We start from the raw sequence: 18,252 nt of genomic DNA on the forward strand, positions 1-18,252 counted from the left end.
TTTTTTTTGAGACGGAGTTTCGCTCTTGTTACCCAGGCTGGAGTGCAATGGCGCGATCTCGGCTCACCGCAACCTCCGCCTCCTGGGTTCAAGCAATTCTCCTGCCTCAGCCTCCTGAGTAGCTGGGATTACAGGCACGCACCACCATGCCCAGCTAATGTTTTGTATTTTTAGTAGAGACGGGGTTTCACCATGTTGACCAGGATGGTCTCAATCTCTTGACCTCGTGATCCACCCGCCTCGGCCTCCCAGAGTGCTGGGATTACAAGCGTGAGCCACCGCGCCCGGCCTAGAAAAGAAAATTTATTAAGGATTTATTTATTGGTCTCCTTGACCCCTCTTAGAAAACAGAGTTTACGGTGAAGAATGCTCAGGTGCGAGGAGGGTATGTGCTCCACATCGGAACAATCTACGGTGACCTGAAAGTGGGGGATCAGGTCCGGCTGTTTATTGATGAGGTGAGTTGGGTTATTGTGGCCCCCGTTGGATCTGGTTAGTAATCATCTCCTCTTCTGGCTTTCAGTTGTCCTGTCATTGTTATCACTCCCTAGTAACATTGCAAGTAGAGCATAGGGGTTAATTTTGGTGCATTTGGTGGATTGTGAGGGATGCAACTAAGAGTTAAATCTGTGTGTTCCTAAGGCATTGATTTCACCAGTGATTTCAGTTGCGATCCTGTAGACTTGTTTTCAGGGATTGTTTTTCTAACCTCACATACTTCTTTGGGAGCCAAGGATGCTGAAGAATGAAGAGCTGGGCTCTGTGGCATGTAAGAGTAGCCTCAAACCAGGATAGCAGTGTATGTTCTAAAAAACTCAAGCAGATAGGGAGGTTCTGTCCCACAGACTCAGAGGGCCTGGCTTCTCCTCACCTGACACTCCACTTTCTTTACTGGGGTGTTGCCTTTGATTTCCTGGTCCAGAGGGTAGGTATCAGATCCATTGTCTACGCCAGGGGTTGGCAAACTTTGTATAAAGAACTGGATACTAAATATTTTTGGTTTTGCGGATCAGATGCTCTGAGTCATAATTAGTCAGCACTGTGGTTGGAGTGCCCAAGCAGCCATTGACCATATGTAAACAAACAGGTGTGGGTGTGTTTAGAAAACCTGTTTAGGCCGGGTGTGGTGGCTCACCCCTGTAATCCAAGCACTTGGGAGGCCAAGGCGGGCGGATCACCTGAGGTCGGGAGTTCAAGACCAGCCTGACCAACACGGTGAAACTCTGTCTTAAAAAAAAGAAAAGAAAACCTGTTTAGTGGCCGGGCGCGGTGGCTCAAGCCTGTAATCCCAGCACTTTGGGAGGCCGAGGCGGGTGGATCACGAGGTCAAGAGATCGAGACCATCCTGGTCAACATGGTGAAACCCCGTCTCTACTAAAAATACAAAAAATTAGCTGGGCATGGTGGTGCGTGCCTGTAATCCCAGCTACTCAGGAGGCTGAGGCAGGAGAATTGCCTGAACCCAGGAGGCGGAGGTTGCGGTGAGCCGAGATCGCGCCATTGCACTCCCCCCGGGGAAACAAGAGTGAAACTCCGTTTTGGGAAAAAAAAAAAAAAAAAAAAAAAACCTGTTTAGAAAATGCACACATTTTGGGAGGCTGAGGTGTGGGAGGTTTGCTTGAGGCCAGGAGTTTGAGAGCAGCCTGGACAACACCATGAGACCCCATCTTTCCAAAAAATAAAAAAATGTTAGTTGGGAGTGGTGATGTGTACCTGTAGTCCCAGCTACTTGGGAGGCTGAGGCAAGAGGATCACTTGAGCCCAGGCGTTTGAGGCAGCACTGAGCTATCATCACGTGACTGTACTCCAGCCTGGGTAACAGAGCAAGACCCTGTCTCTAAATAAAAAAACAGATGACAGGCTAGATTTAGCCATAGGCCATCGTTTGGCAATCACTATTGTAGGTGGTGGAACAGAAAGGGGAGGATATACCCCATCCCTTTAATGGTAGACATTACTTTTGCTCAAAATACATTGACCAGAACTTAGTCACATGGGCACAGTTAGCCATAGGGAAGATGGGAAATGTAACCTTTATTCTGCACAGCCATATTTGCAACTAAAAATTGCAGCACTAGGGGGAGCAGGTTCTGCGGGATGACTACCAGTCTATCACAGATGTCTTCAAGAGCCCCTCTGTCCTTTGCAGCCCCGACGAAGACCCGTCATGAGCAACCACACAGCTACGCACATTCTGAACTTTGCTCTGCGCTCAGTGCTTGGGGAAGCTGACCAGAAAGGCTCATTGGTTGCTCCTGACCGCCTTCGATTTGACTTCACTGCCAAGGGAGCCATGTCCACCCAACAGATCAAGAAGGCTGAAGAGATTGCTAATGAGATGATTGAGGCAGCTAAGGTAGGATGGGCGGTGGCCGAACCCCGGCCTTCCCTGCACTGTCACTGTCTGACCACAGTCTCGGCAGTGCAGTGCTGTCTCTCAGTTTTACCAGATTCTGTGCTGCACGTAGATTTGCTTAAAGCAGTGATTCTCAACCTGTGCTTGTGTAGGGGGCAGTGGTGGTAGTTGGTGGAAGGGAGAGGGAGAGACCTTTGCTCCATCCCCACCTTAGGAGAACCAGAGCTGTTCTAGTTAAGTTTGATTACATAAGATTTGGTCCACAGTTTAACAAAATAAAGTTCCCATCTTGATGCCCTTGAGTTTGTATGTGACATGTGATTCAGGAAGCTCATGGCACATGCTGGGCAGAGCCAAGTCAGAACCCACTTCCTGCCTGCAGGACCATGCTCTCCTGCTCTTCCTACTGCACCTCCAGGGATATCTTCCAGCTCTCTTCTCTCTTCTTTTTCTGGCAGCCTGTTTACACCCAGGATTGCCCCTTGGCGGCAGCAAAAGCCATCCAGGGCCTACGGGCTGTATTTGATGAGACCTATCCTGACCCTGTGCGAGTCGTCTCCATTGGGGTCCCAGTGTCCGAGCTGCTGGATGATCCCTCTGGGCCTGCTGGCTCCCTGACTTCTGTTGAGTTCTGTGGGGGAACGTGAGTACCACAGATGGGCAGAATAGATGGGTCATCTGGCATCACCCTCTAAGGAAGTAGGTCTTAGGCTAGACCAACTCCAGTCTTTCTAAGGTTGAAGTGACGTCCTCAGAAATGCAATTGCTGAATAATGTTCCCAGGAACCTCAGCATCTGGCCGGGCGTGGTGGCTCATGCCTGTAATCCCAACACTTTGGAGGCCAAGGTGGGCAGATCACGAGGTCAGGAGTTGGATCATGGGTGGATCACTTGAGGTCAGGAGTTCAAGACCCTTTTGGCCAACATGGTGAAACTCCGTCTCTACTAAAAATATAAAATTAGCTGGCCGTGGTGGTGCATGCCTGTAATCCCAGTTACTCCAGAGGCAGGAGAATTGCTTGAACCTGGGAAGCGGAGGTTGCAGTGAGTCGAGATAGCGCCACTGCACTCCAGACTCCAGCCTGGTAACAGAGCTAAACTCTGTCTCAAAAAAAAAAAAAAAAAAAAAAAAAGTCAGCATTGTAGTTCGCTCATTAGACGCCCGTGTCTGATGTTAACATTGCCTGATGAAACATTCCCAGGAGGATAAGGTGGAAAACACTGTATTTACACTTAAACACAGTTGCTTGCTGTTGTTTGCTGGGCTGATCCTCACAAAAAGGCTCATGTGAATTCAGGATTCAGCAAGGCCTGGAATGTTGGTTGAGCTCCTGATGTGGTCCTAGCCCTTCCCTTTCCTGGCACCTCACCTAATTTCCTTTGACAACTTGGGCAGTATCTGGGGCATGTAGCTGCCTTGTCTCAGAGCCTCTGAGCAGGCCACAGGTTGACCGAGCTCAGTTTGGCTTGGGGATAGCCACTTGTGCCAGTTTGGATTCGTATGTAGCTCTCCGGGCCTTTTTGGGAAGGTCATGGTGACCTGGAAAGATGAAGCCTGTGAAAGTACTATTTTTAATTTTAGTTTTTTGAGGTGGAGTCGTGCTCTGTTTCTCAGGCCGGAGTGCAGTGGCATGATCTCGGCTCAGTGCAACCTCTACCTCCTGTGTTCAAGCGATTCTCATGCCTCAGCCTCCCAAGTAGCTGGGACTACAGGCATGCGCCACCACGCCCAGTCATGGTCGAGACCCTCCAGGGTCTCCTGTAGGCCTCTGACAGGCAGGGAGGAAGGGGGATGTGCAAACAGGAGGGTAGGAGTCTGGGAGGTTGGATTCTAGGCTTTTCTGCCCAGTTGAATGGGCCCTCAAATGAGTCCCACTCTGCCTGATTACCTATTGCTAATAACCCTTTAGATTATAGGAAACAGCTTTCACAAGCTTTATACCCAGTGCCGGGTGTGGTGGCTCATGCCTGTAATCCCAGCACTTTGGGAGGTTGAGGCGGGCGAATCACGTGAGGTCAGGAGTTCGAGACCAGCATGGCCAACATGGTGAAACTCCATCTCTACTAAAAATAAAAAAATTAGCCAGGAGTGGTGACATGCACCTGGCTCCCAGCTATTTGGGAGGCTGAGGCAGGAAAATCGCTTGAACCCCGGAGGCGGAGGTTGCAGAGAGTCAAGATAGTGCCTTGGCACTTTAGCCTGGGCAACAGAACAAGACTCCATCTCAAAAAAAAAAAAAAAAAAAAAGAAAAAGACAACAACTTTATACTACCCTTAAAGAATGAGGATGAGTTAGGCCGGGCGCGGTGGCTCAAGCCTGTAATCCCAGCACTTTGGGAGGCCGAGGCGGGTGGATCACGAGGTCAAGAGATCGAGACCATCCTGGTCAACATGGTGAAACCCCGTCTCTACTAAAAAAAATACAAAAACATTAGCTGGGCATGGTGGCACATGCCTGTAATCCCAGCGACTCAGGAGGCTGAGGCAGGAGAATTGCCTGAACCCAGGAGGCGGAGGTTGCGGTGAGCCGAGATTGCGCCATTGCACTCCAGCCTGGGTAACAAGAGTGAAACTCTGTCTCAAAAAAAAAAAAAAAAAAAAGAATGAGGATGAGTTAATGAGCATTTGCAGTTCTCTGAAATGAGAAATAAAACCTCTCTGTTTAAGGGGTTGTGGTAAGATTTTAAAAGTAATCTTCCACTCTTGTCACCTAGGGAGCAGGGATACTAAAATAGAGCTTAAGTTCCACCCCAGAACCAAAACTCACGTAGAGCCTCACAGTAATATCATATTGGATATTAGGGACCACAGAGCACTTTCTGTTTATCTCATTTGATTTTCACAGCAGCTGTGTGGGAAGAATCACTCACTTTGAGTGCTGAGAACACTGAGTGAGGCTCAGAGAGCTGGGGTCTCGTTCGCTGTTAGAATACATTCACACCTAGGCCTTCCCTGACTCTCATGCCTGCTTCTCTTTTTTTTTTAAGAGGCGGTTTCACCATGATGGCCAGGCTGGTCTTGAACTCCTGACCTCAGGTGATCCACCCACCTTGGCATCCCAAAGTGTTAGGATTACAGGCGTCAGCCACCACGCCTGAACTCATTCCTGCTTCCTTTGTCCTCGGGTCAGCCACAGTTGTGTTCTGAAATTCTCTGAGTCGTGAAGGGCCTTCGCCCTCTGTTGCCTTGAGAGAGCCTCCTCGGGTGGTATCTGCTCAGGGCTGGTGCACCCCAGCCAAGGGTGGCCAGGGCCTCTTTTACCACAGACTGTGTGTTCTGCTATTCAGGCATCTGCAGAACTCAAGTCACGCAGGAGCTTTTGTGATCGTGACGGAAGAAGCCATCGCCAAGGGTATCCGGAGGATTGTGGCTGTCACAGGTGCTGAAGCCCAGAAGGTGAGCAGGTTTGGCTGGTTTGTGGCTTATTTGAAGTTGGCAAGAGGAGCCCAGTCTGTGAATCCGTAGAGCAACAGTGCTCTGCGAGGAGGTTTCTGCAGTCAGTGTGAAAGTAGAGGCTGGGCCACGCCCCTGCCCCAGTGTCCTCCTCCAGTTACCCCTGCATGGCAGAAGAAAGCCACTCCCACACAAGATTCTTTAGCTTCCCTATGTTTAGTCTTTTAATCTGGCCATCTACCCCCTGCTGTCTCCATGTGGAGGAGGGGAAGATAGAGTCGCTGTGGCTTCAGGGCCCCCAGCGCTGATCTGTATACCCCTACGGGCATGCCTAGTCTGAAGCCATGCAGTAGAGGATGGATGGTCTGTCTTGGGAACTGGGGCTTATGTCTGACTGCTGCTGAAGCCCCAGGGGTGGCCACTCCTGGATTTAAAGGGGCTCCTGATGCTTGAGCTGAGTCTGAGTTGGGTATAGCCTTTGCCAGTGTGCATGTCAGCAGTATTCCTTGCTGGGGCTGCCAGCATCTGTTCCCCACAGCCACTTTTGGTGTGGTGGGATGTACTGCTGCCTGGCCTGCCGCTGGGGCTTCCTGCACTGCACCCACACCAGATAGTGAGGCTGACTCAGGCCTGCCTGGGGTTGACCTGGTGTCCCCTCCCAGGCCCTCAGGAAAGCAGAGAGCCTGAAGACATCTCTCTCTGTCATGGAAGCCAAAGTGAAGGCCCACACTGCTCCAAACAAGGATGTGCAGAGGGAGATCGCTGACCTTGGAGAGGTAGGGGCGGGCTCCCTATCTGTCTGTCCATCCCTCCCTCCCTCCCTCCCCAGGGCCTGATGCATGAGGCATGCCCTGTCTTAAGGAAATCTATAACTGGTCGGGCCGTGGTTCTTGATGGAATGGGCCTTTGTGCCAACTGTTACTGTCTGGCAGCCTTGTAGCAGGTACCCTATGGGTCCTGGCCTTTGACCCTGGATGCTGCCTGCTGCTCCCATTGCTGCTAGCAGGAGAGTTTCTTCCCCAGCATGTGTGGGCACTGGGGTGGATGGAGGTGGGGGAGGAGCTGAAGCCGCCCTCTGCTTCCTAGCCTACCTCGCGTTTATTCACATTTCAGGCTGCGAGGAAGCCCATCACAGGCTGTTCCCAACCTGGTAAGGAGCAGGCTTGACTTGAGAGCCCGGCTCTCTACTGCTCCTTTCTCTATAGGCCTGCTTGTTTCACCTGCCACAACTGCTCCTGAAGGGACTGATCTCAAAGCCTGAAGACACCTTTGTGTTTTCTCTCTCCTTTCCAGAACACTAGTCAGGGAGGACTTGGGTTTAGGCAGGGTTGAGGGGGCTGAACCCTGACATCCCAGCAATTTGTGGCCCAGATTCATATGGTCTTCGGGTTCTAGGTGCTGGCCACCGCAGTTGTCCCCCAGTGGCAGAAGGACGAATTGCGGGAGACTCTCAAATCCCTAAAGAAGGTCATGGATGACCTGGACCGCGCCAGCAAAGCTGATGTCCAGAAGCGAGTGAGTCCTGGCAGTGCCAGTGGCCAGAGCGGTTCCTAGGCAAAGGCTAGCAGGATTGGGCCTGGGTTTCAGAGCCTGCTGTTTTTCTGGACTTTTTTCTTGCAGGTATTGGAGAAGACAAAGCAGCTTATTGACAGCAACCCCAACCAGCCCCTTGTCATCCTGGAAATGGAGAGTGGGGCCTCAGCCAAGGTAACCTAGGGACCGGGGCCCTTACCCTGGGGTTCAGCAGCCCTCTGGGCGGCTGATACGTGGCCTCTGTTGCTCTTAGCCAAGGGGTTGCCTAAGGGCCCCGTCTGGGATTTAGGTTGGACTGAGTGTGGAGTGATCTGGCTCTGGGTGGGAAGAGGAACAGCTCCCTGCATGTGTGGGGCATGCTTGGGCCAGGTGTGGGCTGGGCCCGGTGCTGGGGTCTTCCACCTAGGCCGAGACAGCATCTGCTCTGGGAAAGGGCGGGGGTGTGTGGCAGTCTTGCTGTGGACTGCAGACTCTCACCTGAGTGGAGAACAGGGTTCCTGCTCCAGCACCGTGGCCTGAGCCATCTCTTCCCCCCAGGCTCTGAATGAAGCTTTGAAGCTCTTCAAGATGCACTCCCCTCAGACGTCTGCCATGCTCTTCACTGTGGACAATGAGGCTGGCAAAATCACGTGTCTGTGTCAAGTCCCCCAGGTCAGAACTGCCTACGACCTCTCACACCAGGGGGCAGTGTGGGTCTTAAGCTTATTTCCTGAGACCTGTGTGTGTACAATCAGCATTTGAAACTGGGCACCTGGTGCCCTTTACCCAGGCCTTCTCATTGGTGAAGATGTCTATCTGGTTGATACTTGGCTTTGCTACTCTGTCCTTTCCTGGCTGCCCCCTTTACCAGCCGTTAAGTGTGTCAGCTGCCAGCAGCATCCCCCCTGGGCTGGAGTGGGGGGGGATTCCTCCATTCCTCACTCATTTATCTTCTGTCCTAACTTCCCTTCCCTTCTTATCTTCCAGAATGCAGCCAACAGGGGCCTAAAAGCCAGCGAGTGGGTGCAGCAGGTATCAGGCCTGATGGATGGCAAAGGTGGTGGCAAGGATGTGTCTGCACAGGCCACAGGCAAGAACATTGGTTGCCTCCAGGAGGCGCTGCAGCTGGCCACTTCCTTTGCCCAGCTGCGCCTCAGGGATGTGAAGAACTGAGGTGGGGAAGGAGTTTGGCACTGGATCCATAGGTCCAGCCAGGAGTTTCTCCTCTGCTATAAGAACATTGGAATCTTGGGACCTTTAAAGAGCTCCCACCATCCTCCTACCATCCCGCACTAACTGGCAGAGGTCCTGTGACTCAGTGCTCCTTATATATCTGCCCTGAGCCCTCCACGTCAATGCCATCTGTCTAGAACCACTACCCCAGCATTGCTGTTGTACATCGACACACATCTAGAGTGGACAGCTCTCCCGACCGGAGCTGTCTGGGTCAGCAAATGGGAATCATTTTTGCTGCAGAGAATAAAGGACCATGTGCAATAATTGATGCCGCATGATCTCTACCCATTCCCAATGGGGGCTTGCCGTTTCCACAGCCCGACCCCTGCTGTCTACAATAAATGCTGTGACCCCTGGTGGCTGCTGTATTCACTGTGTCCAGCCCCAGAGCCCTGAATTTTGGGAGTAGCCCCTGGGGTTGCCTCAAACGTTTGTGGCGATGGAAGCCAAATAGGTGAGGTGACATAGAGGGAGGTGTTCATAATGCAATAGAAAATGAGGGGTGGAATTACGGGAAGCAGCGAAGCCTTTCTTGTAACTGCTCCCCCGCCCCCAGCTGGATGGATGAATGCCACCAGCCCTGCACTAGCGGCAACCAGGGCGTTGAGGACGCCGGCCGTTCTCCCTCCGGGCCTTCAGGGGGTGCTATAGCGAAGCCCGCTGCTTCCCCCAGCATCCTTCGCGCAGGAGCTTTAAGCAGCGGAAGAGCTGGTGTGCGCGGTGGGGCAGTGGGCGGAAGCGGGTTGCAGGCTAGGTGCCGCCATGCCTGGGGACCACCGCCGCATACGCGGCCCGGAGGAATCGCAGCCACCCCAGCTCTACGCGGCCGACGAAGAGGAAGCGCCCGCCGCCCGCGACCCGACGCGGCTGCGACCCGTGTACGCTCGCGCGGGGTTGCTGAGCCAAGCCAAGGGCTCGGCCTACCTGGAGGCAGGAGGCACCAAGGTGTTGTGCGCTGTGTCGGGCCCGCGCCAGGCCGAGGGCGGCGGCGGCGGCGGCCCGGCCGGAGCGGGTGGCGAGGCCCCGGCCGCGCTGCGTGGCCGACTGCTTTGTGACTTCCGCCGCGCCCCCTTCGCGGGGCGCCGGCGCCGCGCTCCCCCAGGCGGCGGTGAGGAGCGTGAGCTGGCGCTGGCGCTGCAGGAGGCGCTGGAGCCGGCCGTGCGCCTGGGCCGGTACCCGCGTGCACAGCTCGAGGTGTCCGCGCTGCTGCTGGAGGACGGCGGCTCAGCCCTGGCCGCCGCGCTCACCGCCGCTGCGCTCGCCCTGGCCGACGCGGGCGTGGAGATGTACGACCTGGTGGTGGGCTGCGGCCTGAGCCTCGCTCCCGGGCCCGCGCCCACCTGGCTACTGGACCCCACGCGGCTCGAAGAGGAGCGCGCCGCCGCCGGTCTCACCGTGGCGCTCATGCCCGTGCTGAATCAGGTGGCCGGGCTGCTGGGCAGCGGGGAGGGCGGCCTGACCGAGAGCTGGGCGGAGGCCGTACGCCTTGGCCTCGAGGGCTGCCAGCGCCTCTATCCCGTGCTGCAGCAGTGCCTGGTGCGGGCCGCCCGTCGCAGGGGCGCCGCCGCCCCGCCCTGAACCGGGAGCCTGAGCAACGACGGACGCCACGCACCTGCATCGAGATAAGCAGCCGGAGCCCCGGAGAGCACGTGGAGAGGCCGGAACAGAGCCGAGGCGCCAGACAGCTGTGGTAGTGGAAGGCCTTTTTACAAACCTCATTAAAGGAACCTTTCTCCTTCAGCCGGCTCAGCTGCGACCCAGTTGAGGAAACCTGTGAGCGCAGCCTGACTTCCAAGTTGGAAACGACTTCAGTAGGACTTACCTGAAAGCTGGTATCTGGGAGCTGTAGTCATTTAAGGGATAGACCCTTTGCACGGCCAGCCAGAGACTCCCTCCGACGTAACTGGGCGACTTTTGAGAGGTTGGACAAGAGGGCTGTGCCTTCTCACTTACCGTGTCTGAGCCAAAAGAAAAACACTTTTATATCTGAAAAACGTCTTCTGTTGTGATTCTTCTTGGTCCAGGATTTTAGAGAGCACGGCTCCTTTGTTCTTACATCCCAGGTGGCAAGGGGTTGTGACCGAACTGCCTTTAAAGGGTCCCGTTCCTTAGACCAACGAGAACAGGACAGATAGGCTGCAAAGAACAGCTGCAGGGCTGGATGTGGGCGCTGTGCTTTATAGAAGGAGAATCTGTCCCCACACGAACCAGAGCCAGGACAGCTGCTGAGATGTGACAAAAGTAGGAAGAATTGTATGGCCCCACAGGTGCGCTGAGTGCGCCCCAGCCCCCGACCCTGGTTTGGTGCTGGGCAAGACCCAACTCGGGGCTGGGTAACTGGAACGGGTTTTGCTCTGGGTGGAAGCCAGATCTATCCTTGGCCATGTGGAGAACGGCACAACCAGACGCCTCCACTGCCGGTGGGAAGTGGGGTCTTGGGCGTCTTCACGTGGTGCCTTGGTCCTAGGAGGAAAACGCTGAGCAGCGCCTGGAGAGGGCAGGTGAACTGCCAGGAAAGCCAGGTACGGCCTGGCTGCTCCATAGGACAGAGACGGCCTGCCTTACCATGAGGGTGGGGTCTTTCCTGTGTGGCTGCCAGCTCTGCCGGTTTCGTCTCAGGGCTGCTCTGGAGGCAGCCAGGTGACTGCCATTGAGAAGGCAGGGCAGCCTGGTCCAGTCTCTGCACTCGGCCTCTCAGGGAAGGGCCGGTGCCAGGCAGCCCAGGGACCAGAATGAGTTTCTGGAGCCACACCAAGAAGCCTTGACCAGGAAAAAGATTTATGAATTTTATTTTTTCTCTTTTGACTTACCTTTCTAGAGCAGGTCTGAAATGGCATCACACCAGTGGAGACAGGTCATGTTATTCTGAAAGATGGCTTCAGAGAGTGGATGGCGAGTCTGGTGCCCCAAGAGGGTGGTTTGCGGTGCATGCCGAGGACCTTCCAGCTGTTTCGGGCAGGGAGGGAGAGTGGGATCCCAGGGAAATCTGTTGGCGCATCCGGAGGGACGTGAAGCGCAGCCGTGGCTGTGTCTGCACTCAGGACTGAGGGTTGCCCCCGAGTGCTGGGGTAGGGTGGGGGTGGGCTGTCAGCTGTCCCTTGGAAGACAGTCTCAGCTTCATGAGGATGGCAACCTGGTACAGTCCCAGGCCACCTCCCTCCTAATCCTGTCAGTCGCAGGGCTGTCATGAAATGCAACCTCTTAAGAAGCTAAACCTTCTGCGACAGTGAAGCCTTCTGCTTTTCTGGCCAAGCCCTGTGTTCTATTGACCCAGCTCCAGAACGGGTATCTCAGGTTGCATGGGTGCTACCAGGAGGCCTTCACAACCTAGGCAAGGCAAGGAAGGGAGTTACCCCAGAATGCCTGGAGCTGATGAGCCTGGAGGAGATCCTGCTGCATCTTGGCTGTCCTGGTCCTATGCGTGGTCCTCCACCTGTAGGGAAAATAGAAGCAGGACATTGGCGGAGAGGCTGGAGGCATGGGAGGCTAGGAAAGGAGGGGCCACCAGCTCATATCTAGTCTCCCTGCACCCCACTTTCCATTTCCCCAGAGCTTGGGCAGCTCAGGGCTACTCTAGATTCTACCTCAAGATCTAGGAACTCAGAACCACCTGGCAAAAGAATGAATTTGTCTCCATGTAGCCCATTCAGATGATACAGGTGTGACTCGGGCCCTGGGCAGCAGTGAGAGCCCTCCCGAGCCCAGCAGACCAAGAACAGAGCTGTGTGGGTGGATGGGGGAGGGCTCCAGCCACAGTGTGGGCCAGGCATGGCCTGCCTCAGACCACCGAGAGTGGAGGTGATGGAAGAGCAGGGAATGTTCGGACCCTCTAATTTCACACACAGGGCTGTTACCGGTTCCAGGAAGGTCTGTGTGCCACAGCTTCTCTGAGGGGCATGGCCCATGGGACAGCTGGAGACCCAGCAACGGCAGCTGGAGATGGGGCCTGGAAGAGGGGCTTGGGTTTTCACAAGCTTACCAGCCAGGCCTCACGCAAGGGCTCTGGGGCCTTGGGGCACACCTGTGACATTCCCTCTACAGTCCTCCTACCCGTCCACCCAGTGCCTTCCAGGAGAAGGTATTTCAGCACAGAACCAACCCTGGCATAGACGAGCCCTGCAAGCCTGGAATTGGGAGACAGAAAACAGAGGGCCAGGCCCAGCCTACTGAACATGGCTCTGTGGCAGGGGCACACACCTCCCCCACTTAACCACTGCGGGCTGCAGCTATGACCATGGGTCCTCCCTTGCTCACAGCGGGGCCACAAGCAACAAAACACATGTAGGGTGGAGATGGGGAAGCAGGGCCAGGCCACTCACTGTCCGCCCCATGTCTGTGCTGCCCTCAGAGCCATCTGCCCAGGAACTGGCCCTCTGGCTCTGGGGCTTCTTCGAGGACTCAGAGCTGCAAGAGGAACCCTTGCAGCCAGGACCCCGTTCTTTCCACTGTCCTTTGTGGCTGTGCAGAGAGTCATCAGTCAGTGGCTGGGTTTGGAGGCCACAGCTGACCCTAGAGAGGCCACCTGATGCCCAGCAATGACCTAGGGCCTCTATGACTTGAGAGGGCAACAGGTGGAAGGGCTGGGACATGTGGCTCTAGCTCCAGGTGGTTGCTGAGTGGGTGGGGGCAACCTAGAAGCCATAAGAGTCCTTGAGCTTCAAGAACAGCCCAGGAATGAGAAGTGAGGAGCACACTCCAAGGAGGGGGGCCCTGAAGACTGGGAAAGGCCCAGGCAGGGCCCCGGGGGCTGGGCATCTTCAGGAGTGGGGAAAGCTGGGCTTGCACAGCGTGTGGGGATCAGACCTGTGAGTGGGCCCCTCTGCCGGACCATGCGCTCCAGGCTCTGCAGCAGGCTGTCCACCTGGGCTTTGATCTGCCGCAGCTCCCCCTGGATGGCATGAAGCTCCTTGGTCCAGACTGTGGGGACAGGGGCTGGGGTCAGTACCCAAGCTGGGCCCTGGGCCTGCCCTGACAGCTGGCGTGGCATCCCGGATGCTCCCTCATGCTGCAGGTGCGGCTGTGGCCCCCACTCCCACTTTTTCTGCCCAGAAAGCAGGGGGCTGTTCCTGGAGGCCCTGTGAGGACTGAAGCCGCTCCTGACCCCCAGTCTCCGGATCTGGACCCTCTGCATCTTCGCAGGCCCGTGGCTGATGAGTGGGGGGATCCTCTGGTATTCATAGCCCCTGGGGACATGACAGAGAGGGCATCAGGCTAGCCAGCCCCACCAGCTCACTTGGAGGACACAGGGGCAGGCCTTGCCCACCTGCAGGGAACGTCATTTCTGCACAGCTTGTAGTTCAAGTGGTAGCTACTGCCGCTGCCACAGCGAAGGAAACAAATGGGTCACTGACCACGGACGGGGCTCTGCCAGGTGCCCAGATGAATGTGGAAAACTGAAGTTCACAACTGTTTCTTACAACGCCAGCCTTCCTCACGCCAAGAGCCCCTGGAGACTTGCCCAAGGTCACTTTGGGAGACCACAGCAAACCAGCTTCCCCAGTCAGCCTCTGATAAGGGGTCTTACGAGAGGCCAGGTGGCAGGGGGGACACGACGCCGTACAGGCTTCTGGCAGCCAGAGCCCAGCCCCCCTTAAGGCTTCTTTGTGAAGCCGGGCACTGCTGGTGCCCAGAGGCTTTGTCTGGCAAAAGATGAAAGGGAAGACATATGTCAGAGCCAAAGCCCGGTAGCACACAGGAGAGCCTTCAGTCCTTGCATGGGAATCACCAGGGCCAGCAGGCAGGCCTAGGGACAGGGCATCGGCCAGGCCACCTTGGCTGTTGCTCCAGGCCCTGGGAGAGAAGACAGGCCTAACCACCCAGGCTCACAAAAGTGGGGCTCCCCGATTCTCACACCAAGCACCCCAGGGCACCTGTGCTGGGAGGGGTTGAGGGAGCGTGCAAAGGGACAGCTGGGTCCCAGCCCAGGCAGGAAGCTCTGGGGATTCCATGGCAGAAGCTTCAGGCCCTTCCTGTGTCTGGGGCTGGGGCAGGCCCTGAGTTGGGGAAAAGGGAGGGGACACACAGTGGGGGTGGTGTAAAGTTCTGAAACAACTTTCTGGTCCTGACGCCCTTGCCCCCAGCTCAAGGCCAGCACACCAGGGGCGGGATGGAGGACATCCTGGGCCACTCCCCACTCCCACCCCTGCTTTCTGGCTTCAGGAGGTTTGGGTGGGCAGCCTGGGAAGCTTCTGATTGTGGTCAGGAGAGGGAGGCAAGCCCGTTCCCCATGGCAAGGTGGGTCTGGCCTTGGGGTAGGTGAATAGGGACCGCTCCCCCCAAGGCCAGGAAGGACCAAGCATCGAGGGCTGGGGCCGAGACAGCACTGGAGATGAGGACCTCCAAGCAGGACCGCCAAGAAAAGTGCCCTTAACCAGGCCAAGCAGTCCCCTCCCTGTGGCTAAACACAGACCAGGCTGGGTGGGGTTGGGCCTGTGACCACCTGGGCCATAGTGGTGATGCCATGCTCATCAAGGCGTTGGTGGTTCAGTGGTAGACTTCTTGCCTGCCATGCAGGAGGCCTGGGTTCCATTCCTGGCCAATGTAAAGGTGAGGTTTCCTTTTCTCCCCAACTATATTCTTTACCTCATTTCTGTTCCCCAAAATGCCTATTTTCAGTGCTTTTTGGGCTTTTTTCCATTTCCCAAAAAGCCTGTTGTCAGCATTTTTTGGTTTTCGGTTTTTTTTTTTTCTTTTTTGTTTTTTTTTTAAGATGGAGTCTCCCTCTGTCACCCAGGGTGGAGTACAGTGGAGTGACCTCAGCTCACTGCAACCTCCGCCTCCTGGGTTCAAGCGATTCTCCTGCCTCAGCCTCCCGAGTAGCTGAGATTACAGGCACATACCACCACACCCAGCTAATTTTTGTATTTTTAGTAGAGATGGGGTTTCACCATGTTGGCCAGGCTGGTCTTGTTCTCCTGACCTCATGATCCACCTGCCTTGGCCTCCCAAAGTGCTGGGATTACAGGTGTGAGCCACCATGCCAGGGCTTTTTTTTTTTTTTTTTTTTTTTTTTAAAAAGACAGGATCTTGGGGTCGGGTACAGTGACTCATGCCTGTAATCCCAGCACTTTGGAGGCTGAGGCAGGTGGACCATGAGGTCAGGAGTTTGAGACCAGCCTGGCCAACATGGTGAAACCCTGTCTCTACTGAAAATACAAAAATTAGCTGGGCCTGGTGGTGCCTATAATCCCAGCTACTCCAGACGCTGAGGCAGGAGAACTGCGGAGGCTGCAGTGAGCCAAGATGGAACCACTGCACTCTAGCCTGGGCAACAAGAGTTAAACATGAAACACCATTAAAAAAAGACAGTATCTTGGCCTGGCACGGTGGCTCACACCTGTAATCCCAACACTTTGGGAGGTCAAAGTGGGTGGATCACTTGAGGTCAGGAGTTTGGGACCAGCCTGGCCAACATGATCAAACCCCATCTCTACTAAAAACAAAAAATTAGCTGGGAGTGGTGGCAGATGCTTGTAATCCCAGCTACTCGGGAGGCTGAAGCAGGAGAGTCGCTTGAACCCGGCAGGCAGAAGTTGCAGTGAGCAGAGATGACATCACTGCACTCCAGCCTGGGCCACAAGAGCAAGATCCCCCTGCCTCAGCCTCCTGAGTAGCTGGGACCACAGGCCAAAAAAGTAATTAGTGTCCAGCTAATTATTTTATTTTTTGTAGACGCAGGTCTCTATCTTGTCCAGGCTGGTCTCAAACCTGGATCACATGATCCTCCAGCCTCAGCCTCCCTAAGTGCTGGGATTACAGGCATGAACCACCCTGTCCCGCCTAAGTGTACTTTTGTGAGTACCCAGAGACGAGCCATGTACTGAAAGGGATTTTGCCGACTGCCACCCAAGCTGACATAAATGCTGAGAGACTGCATTACGGCGCGTGCCCATCTGCAGCTGCCTATTTCAGGCAGGGGGTTTTCCCTCGAGGGGCCTCCCTGCCCTGCCTGCCTTTGACAGTGCTTGGGCTGGAGCCTGTGTCCAGGTAAGTGAGTGGCCTTGCCCTTCTCTCCCCAAGGAGAAGGGCCTGGTTGCATGGGGGCAGTGGCTGCAGCTGCTCCCTGCTCTGGCCACAGGGTCACAGCCTGGGAACTTCCCACAGAAAGATACAAAATGGCTCTGAGGGCAGAGGCCAAGCCACCTCCTCAAGTGTTCTCAGGGCTGGGCTATGGGGCGGGAGGCAGGGACCTGGGGCGGGGGGTGGGGTGGGGGGGGCAGTCTTTCCACTATGGCTTTCCCTCCATGTTGGGGAATTCCTTGAGCATGTTTCGTGGTCTCACTCTGTCACCCAGGCAGTGGCATGATTTCAACTCAATGCAGCCTCGACCTCCTGGGTTCAAGTGATCCTCCCAACATCAGCCTCCTGAGTAGCTGAGACTACAGGGATTTATCACCACACCCAGCTAATTTTTATTTCTTTTTTTGAGACAGTTTTGCTCTGTCGCCCAGACTGGAATCCAGTGGCACGATCTTGGCTCACTGCAACCTCTGCCTCCCAGGTTCAAGTGATTCTCGTGCCTCAGCCTCCCTGAGTAGCTGGTGCCTGCCACCATGCCCAGCTAATTTTTTTATTTTTAGTAAAGACAGGGTTTCACCATGTTGGCCAGGCTGGTCTTAAACTCCTGACCTCAGGTGATCTTCCCACTTTGACCTGTCAAAGTACTGGGATTACAGGTGTGAGCCACCGCACCTGGCCAATTTTTATTTTATGTCTTGTAGAGATGGGAGTCTCACTTTGTTCCACAGGCTTTTCTTAAATCCTGGGCTCAAGCAATCTGCCCGCCTCAGCCCCCGGAATTGCTGGGATGACAGGCAGGAGCCACCTCGCTGGGCCACACATTCCATGCTGAGACCCAAATCACATGGCTGGACTTGAGCAGTTCTCAGGGAAAGACCATTCGGCAGCTCACTGCCCCCCATGGCCCCAGCCCTGAGCAGTCCCCTCCTCTGGGGACCATCTCAAGGGGGCCTGAGCCGCCACCACAGCCCACCACCCACTGCTGCCTGCATTGCTGGGGAAGCATTTGGCCCTCCTTGCTGGAGCTTCCTGGGAACAATCAGGTCTCAAGGAGGCCATCTCTACCCAGTCTGCCCCAGGTCTCAAATACCAGGCCCCTCTGAATGGTGGCTCAGTCCCTGTCGGGAGGAGGCCCCAGCGAGGGCTGAATGACTGGATCCAAGCCTGTGGGGCCAGGAAGTGGGTGGAAAACATGAAATCCCACGAAGGGATGACCAGCCTCAAAAACGGCCACATTAAAACACATGTGGGTTCAGCAAAGTGGCTCACAGCTGTAACCCCAGCACTCTGGGAGACCAAGGCAGGAGAATCACTTGAGCCCAGGAGTTTGAGACCCTCTCTGGGTTATTTTTTTGTTTCTAGATATCCCCATCTCTTAAAAAATTTTTTTTTTTTTAGATGGAGTCTCGCTCTGTCACCCAGGCTGGAGTGTACTGGCACAATCTCGGCTCACTGCAACCTCTCTCTCCTGGATTCAAGCAATTCTCCTGCCTCAGCCTCCTGAGTAGTTAGGATGAGTACATGAGCACACATCTGCTCAGCAGTCCAAAACAAATGTGGTGTGGAGGCTGCCCACACTGGCACACTGCAGGGTGCCCGGCTGCTGCTGCCAGGGAGCACCTTGGCCTAATTTCTCTGGAGGTCAACATGGAGGCACAGAGACATCTCAGAGCAGCCCACACCCCAGCTCTCCCATCCCACTTCCGGGGAGAGGAGACAGGGGAAAACCAAAATA

The 18,252-nt window shown here is 55.2% G+C and overlaps 2 protein-coding genes across 4 annotated transcripts in view; both read left to right on the forward strand.

Moving 5' to 3' along the window:
- Window positions 1–8,854, forward strand: part of AARS1 (alanyl-tRNA synthetase 1) — a 36,033-nt gene extending 27,179 nt beyond the window's left edge. For 2 of the 3 annotated variants that reach the window (XM_032283864.1, XM_032283863.1), the window contains exons 13-21: window positions 345–458; window positions 2,150–2,356; window positions 2,815–2,999; window positions 5,645–5,753; window positions 6,413–6,526; window positions 7,146–7,265; window positions 7,371–7,457; window positions 7,821–7,934; window positions 8,250–8,854. In XM_032283864.1, coding sequence (XP_032139755.1) covers window positions 345–458; window positions 2,150–2,356; window positions 2,815–2,999; window positions 5,645–5,753; window positions 6,413–6,526; window positions 7,146–7,265; window positions 7,371–7,457; window positions 7,821–7,934; window positions 8,250–8,435 — 1,236 coding nt within the window. In that variant the 3' untranslated portion in view covers window positions 8,436–8,854. The remainder of the gene's footprint in view (window positions 1–344; window positions 459–2,149; window positions 2,357–2,814; window positions 3,000–5,644; window positions 5,754–6,412; window positions 6,527–7,145; window positions 7,266–7,370; window positions 7,458–7,820; window positions 7,935–8,249) is intronic. The other variant, XR_004270485.1, reaches the window with a different exon arrangement.
- Window positions 8,855–8,991: 137 nt separating this feature from the next.
- EXOSC6 (exosome component 6) lies at window positions 8,992–10,492 on the forward strand. Its single transcript, XM_032283865.1, has one exon. It carries the CDS (start codon window positions 9,261–9,263, stop codon window positions 10,074–10,076), a length of 816 nt encoding a protein of 271 aa, XP_032139756.1. The 5' UTR covers window positions 8,992–9,260; the 3' UTR covers window positions 10,077–10,492.
- The last annotated feature ends 7,760 nt before the right edge of the window (window positions 10,493–18,252 follow it).

The sequence above is a fragment of the Sapajus apella genome, unplaced genomic scaffold (genome assembly GCF_009761245.1).
Source record: "Sapajus apella isolate SASKATOON/1434 unplaced genomic scaffold, GSC_monkey_1.0 scaffold15, whole genome shotgun sequence".
NCBI lineage: Eukaryota > Metazoa > Chordata > Mammalia > Primates > Cebidae > Sapajus > Sapajus apella.

Coding starts and splice junctions, on each gene's coding strand:
- EXOSC6 (XM_032283865.1), top strand. CDS start 9,261: ATGCCTGGGGACCACCGCCGCATACGCGGCCCGGAGGAATCGCAGCCA.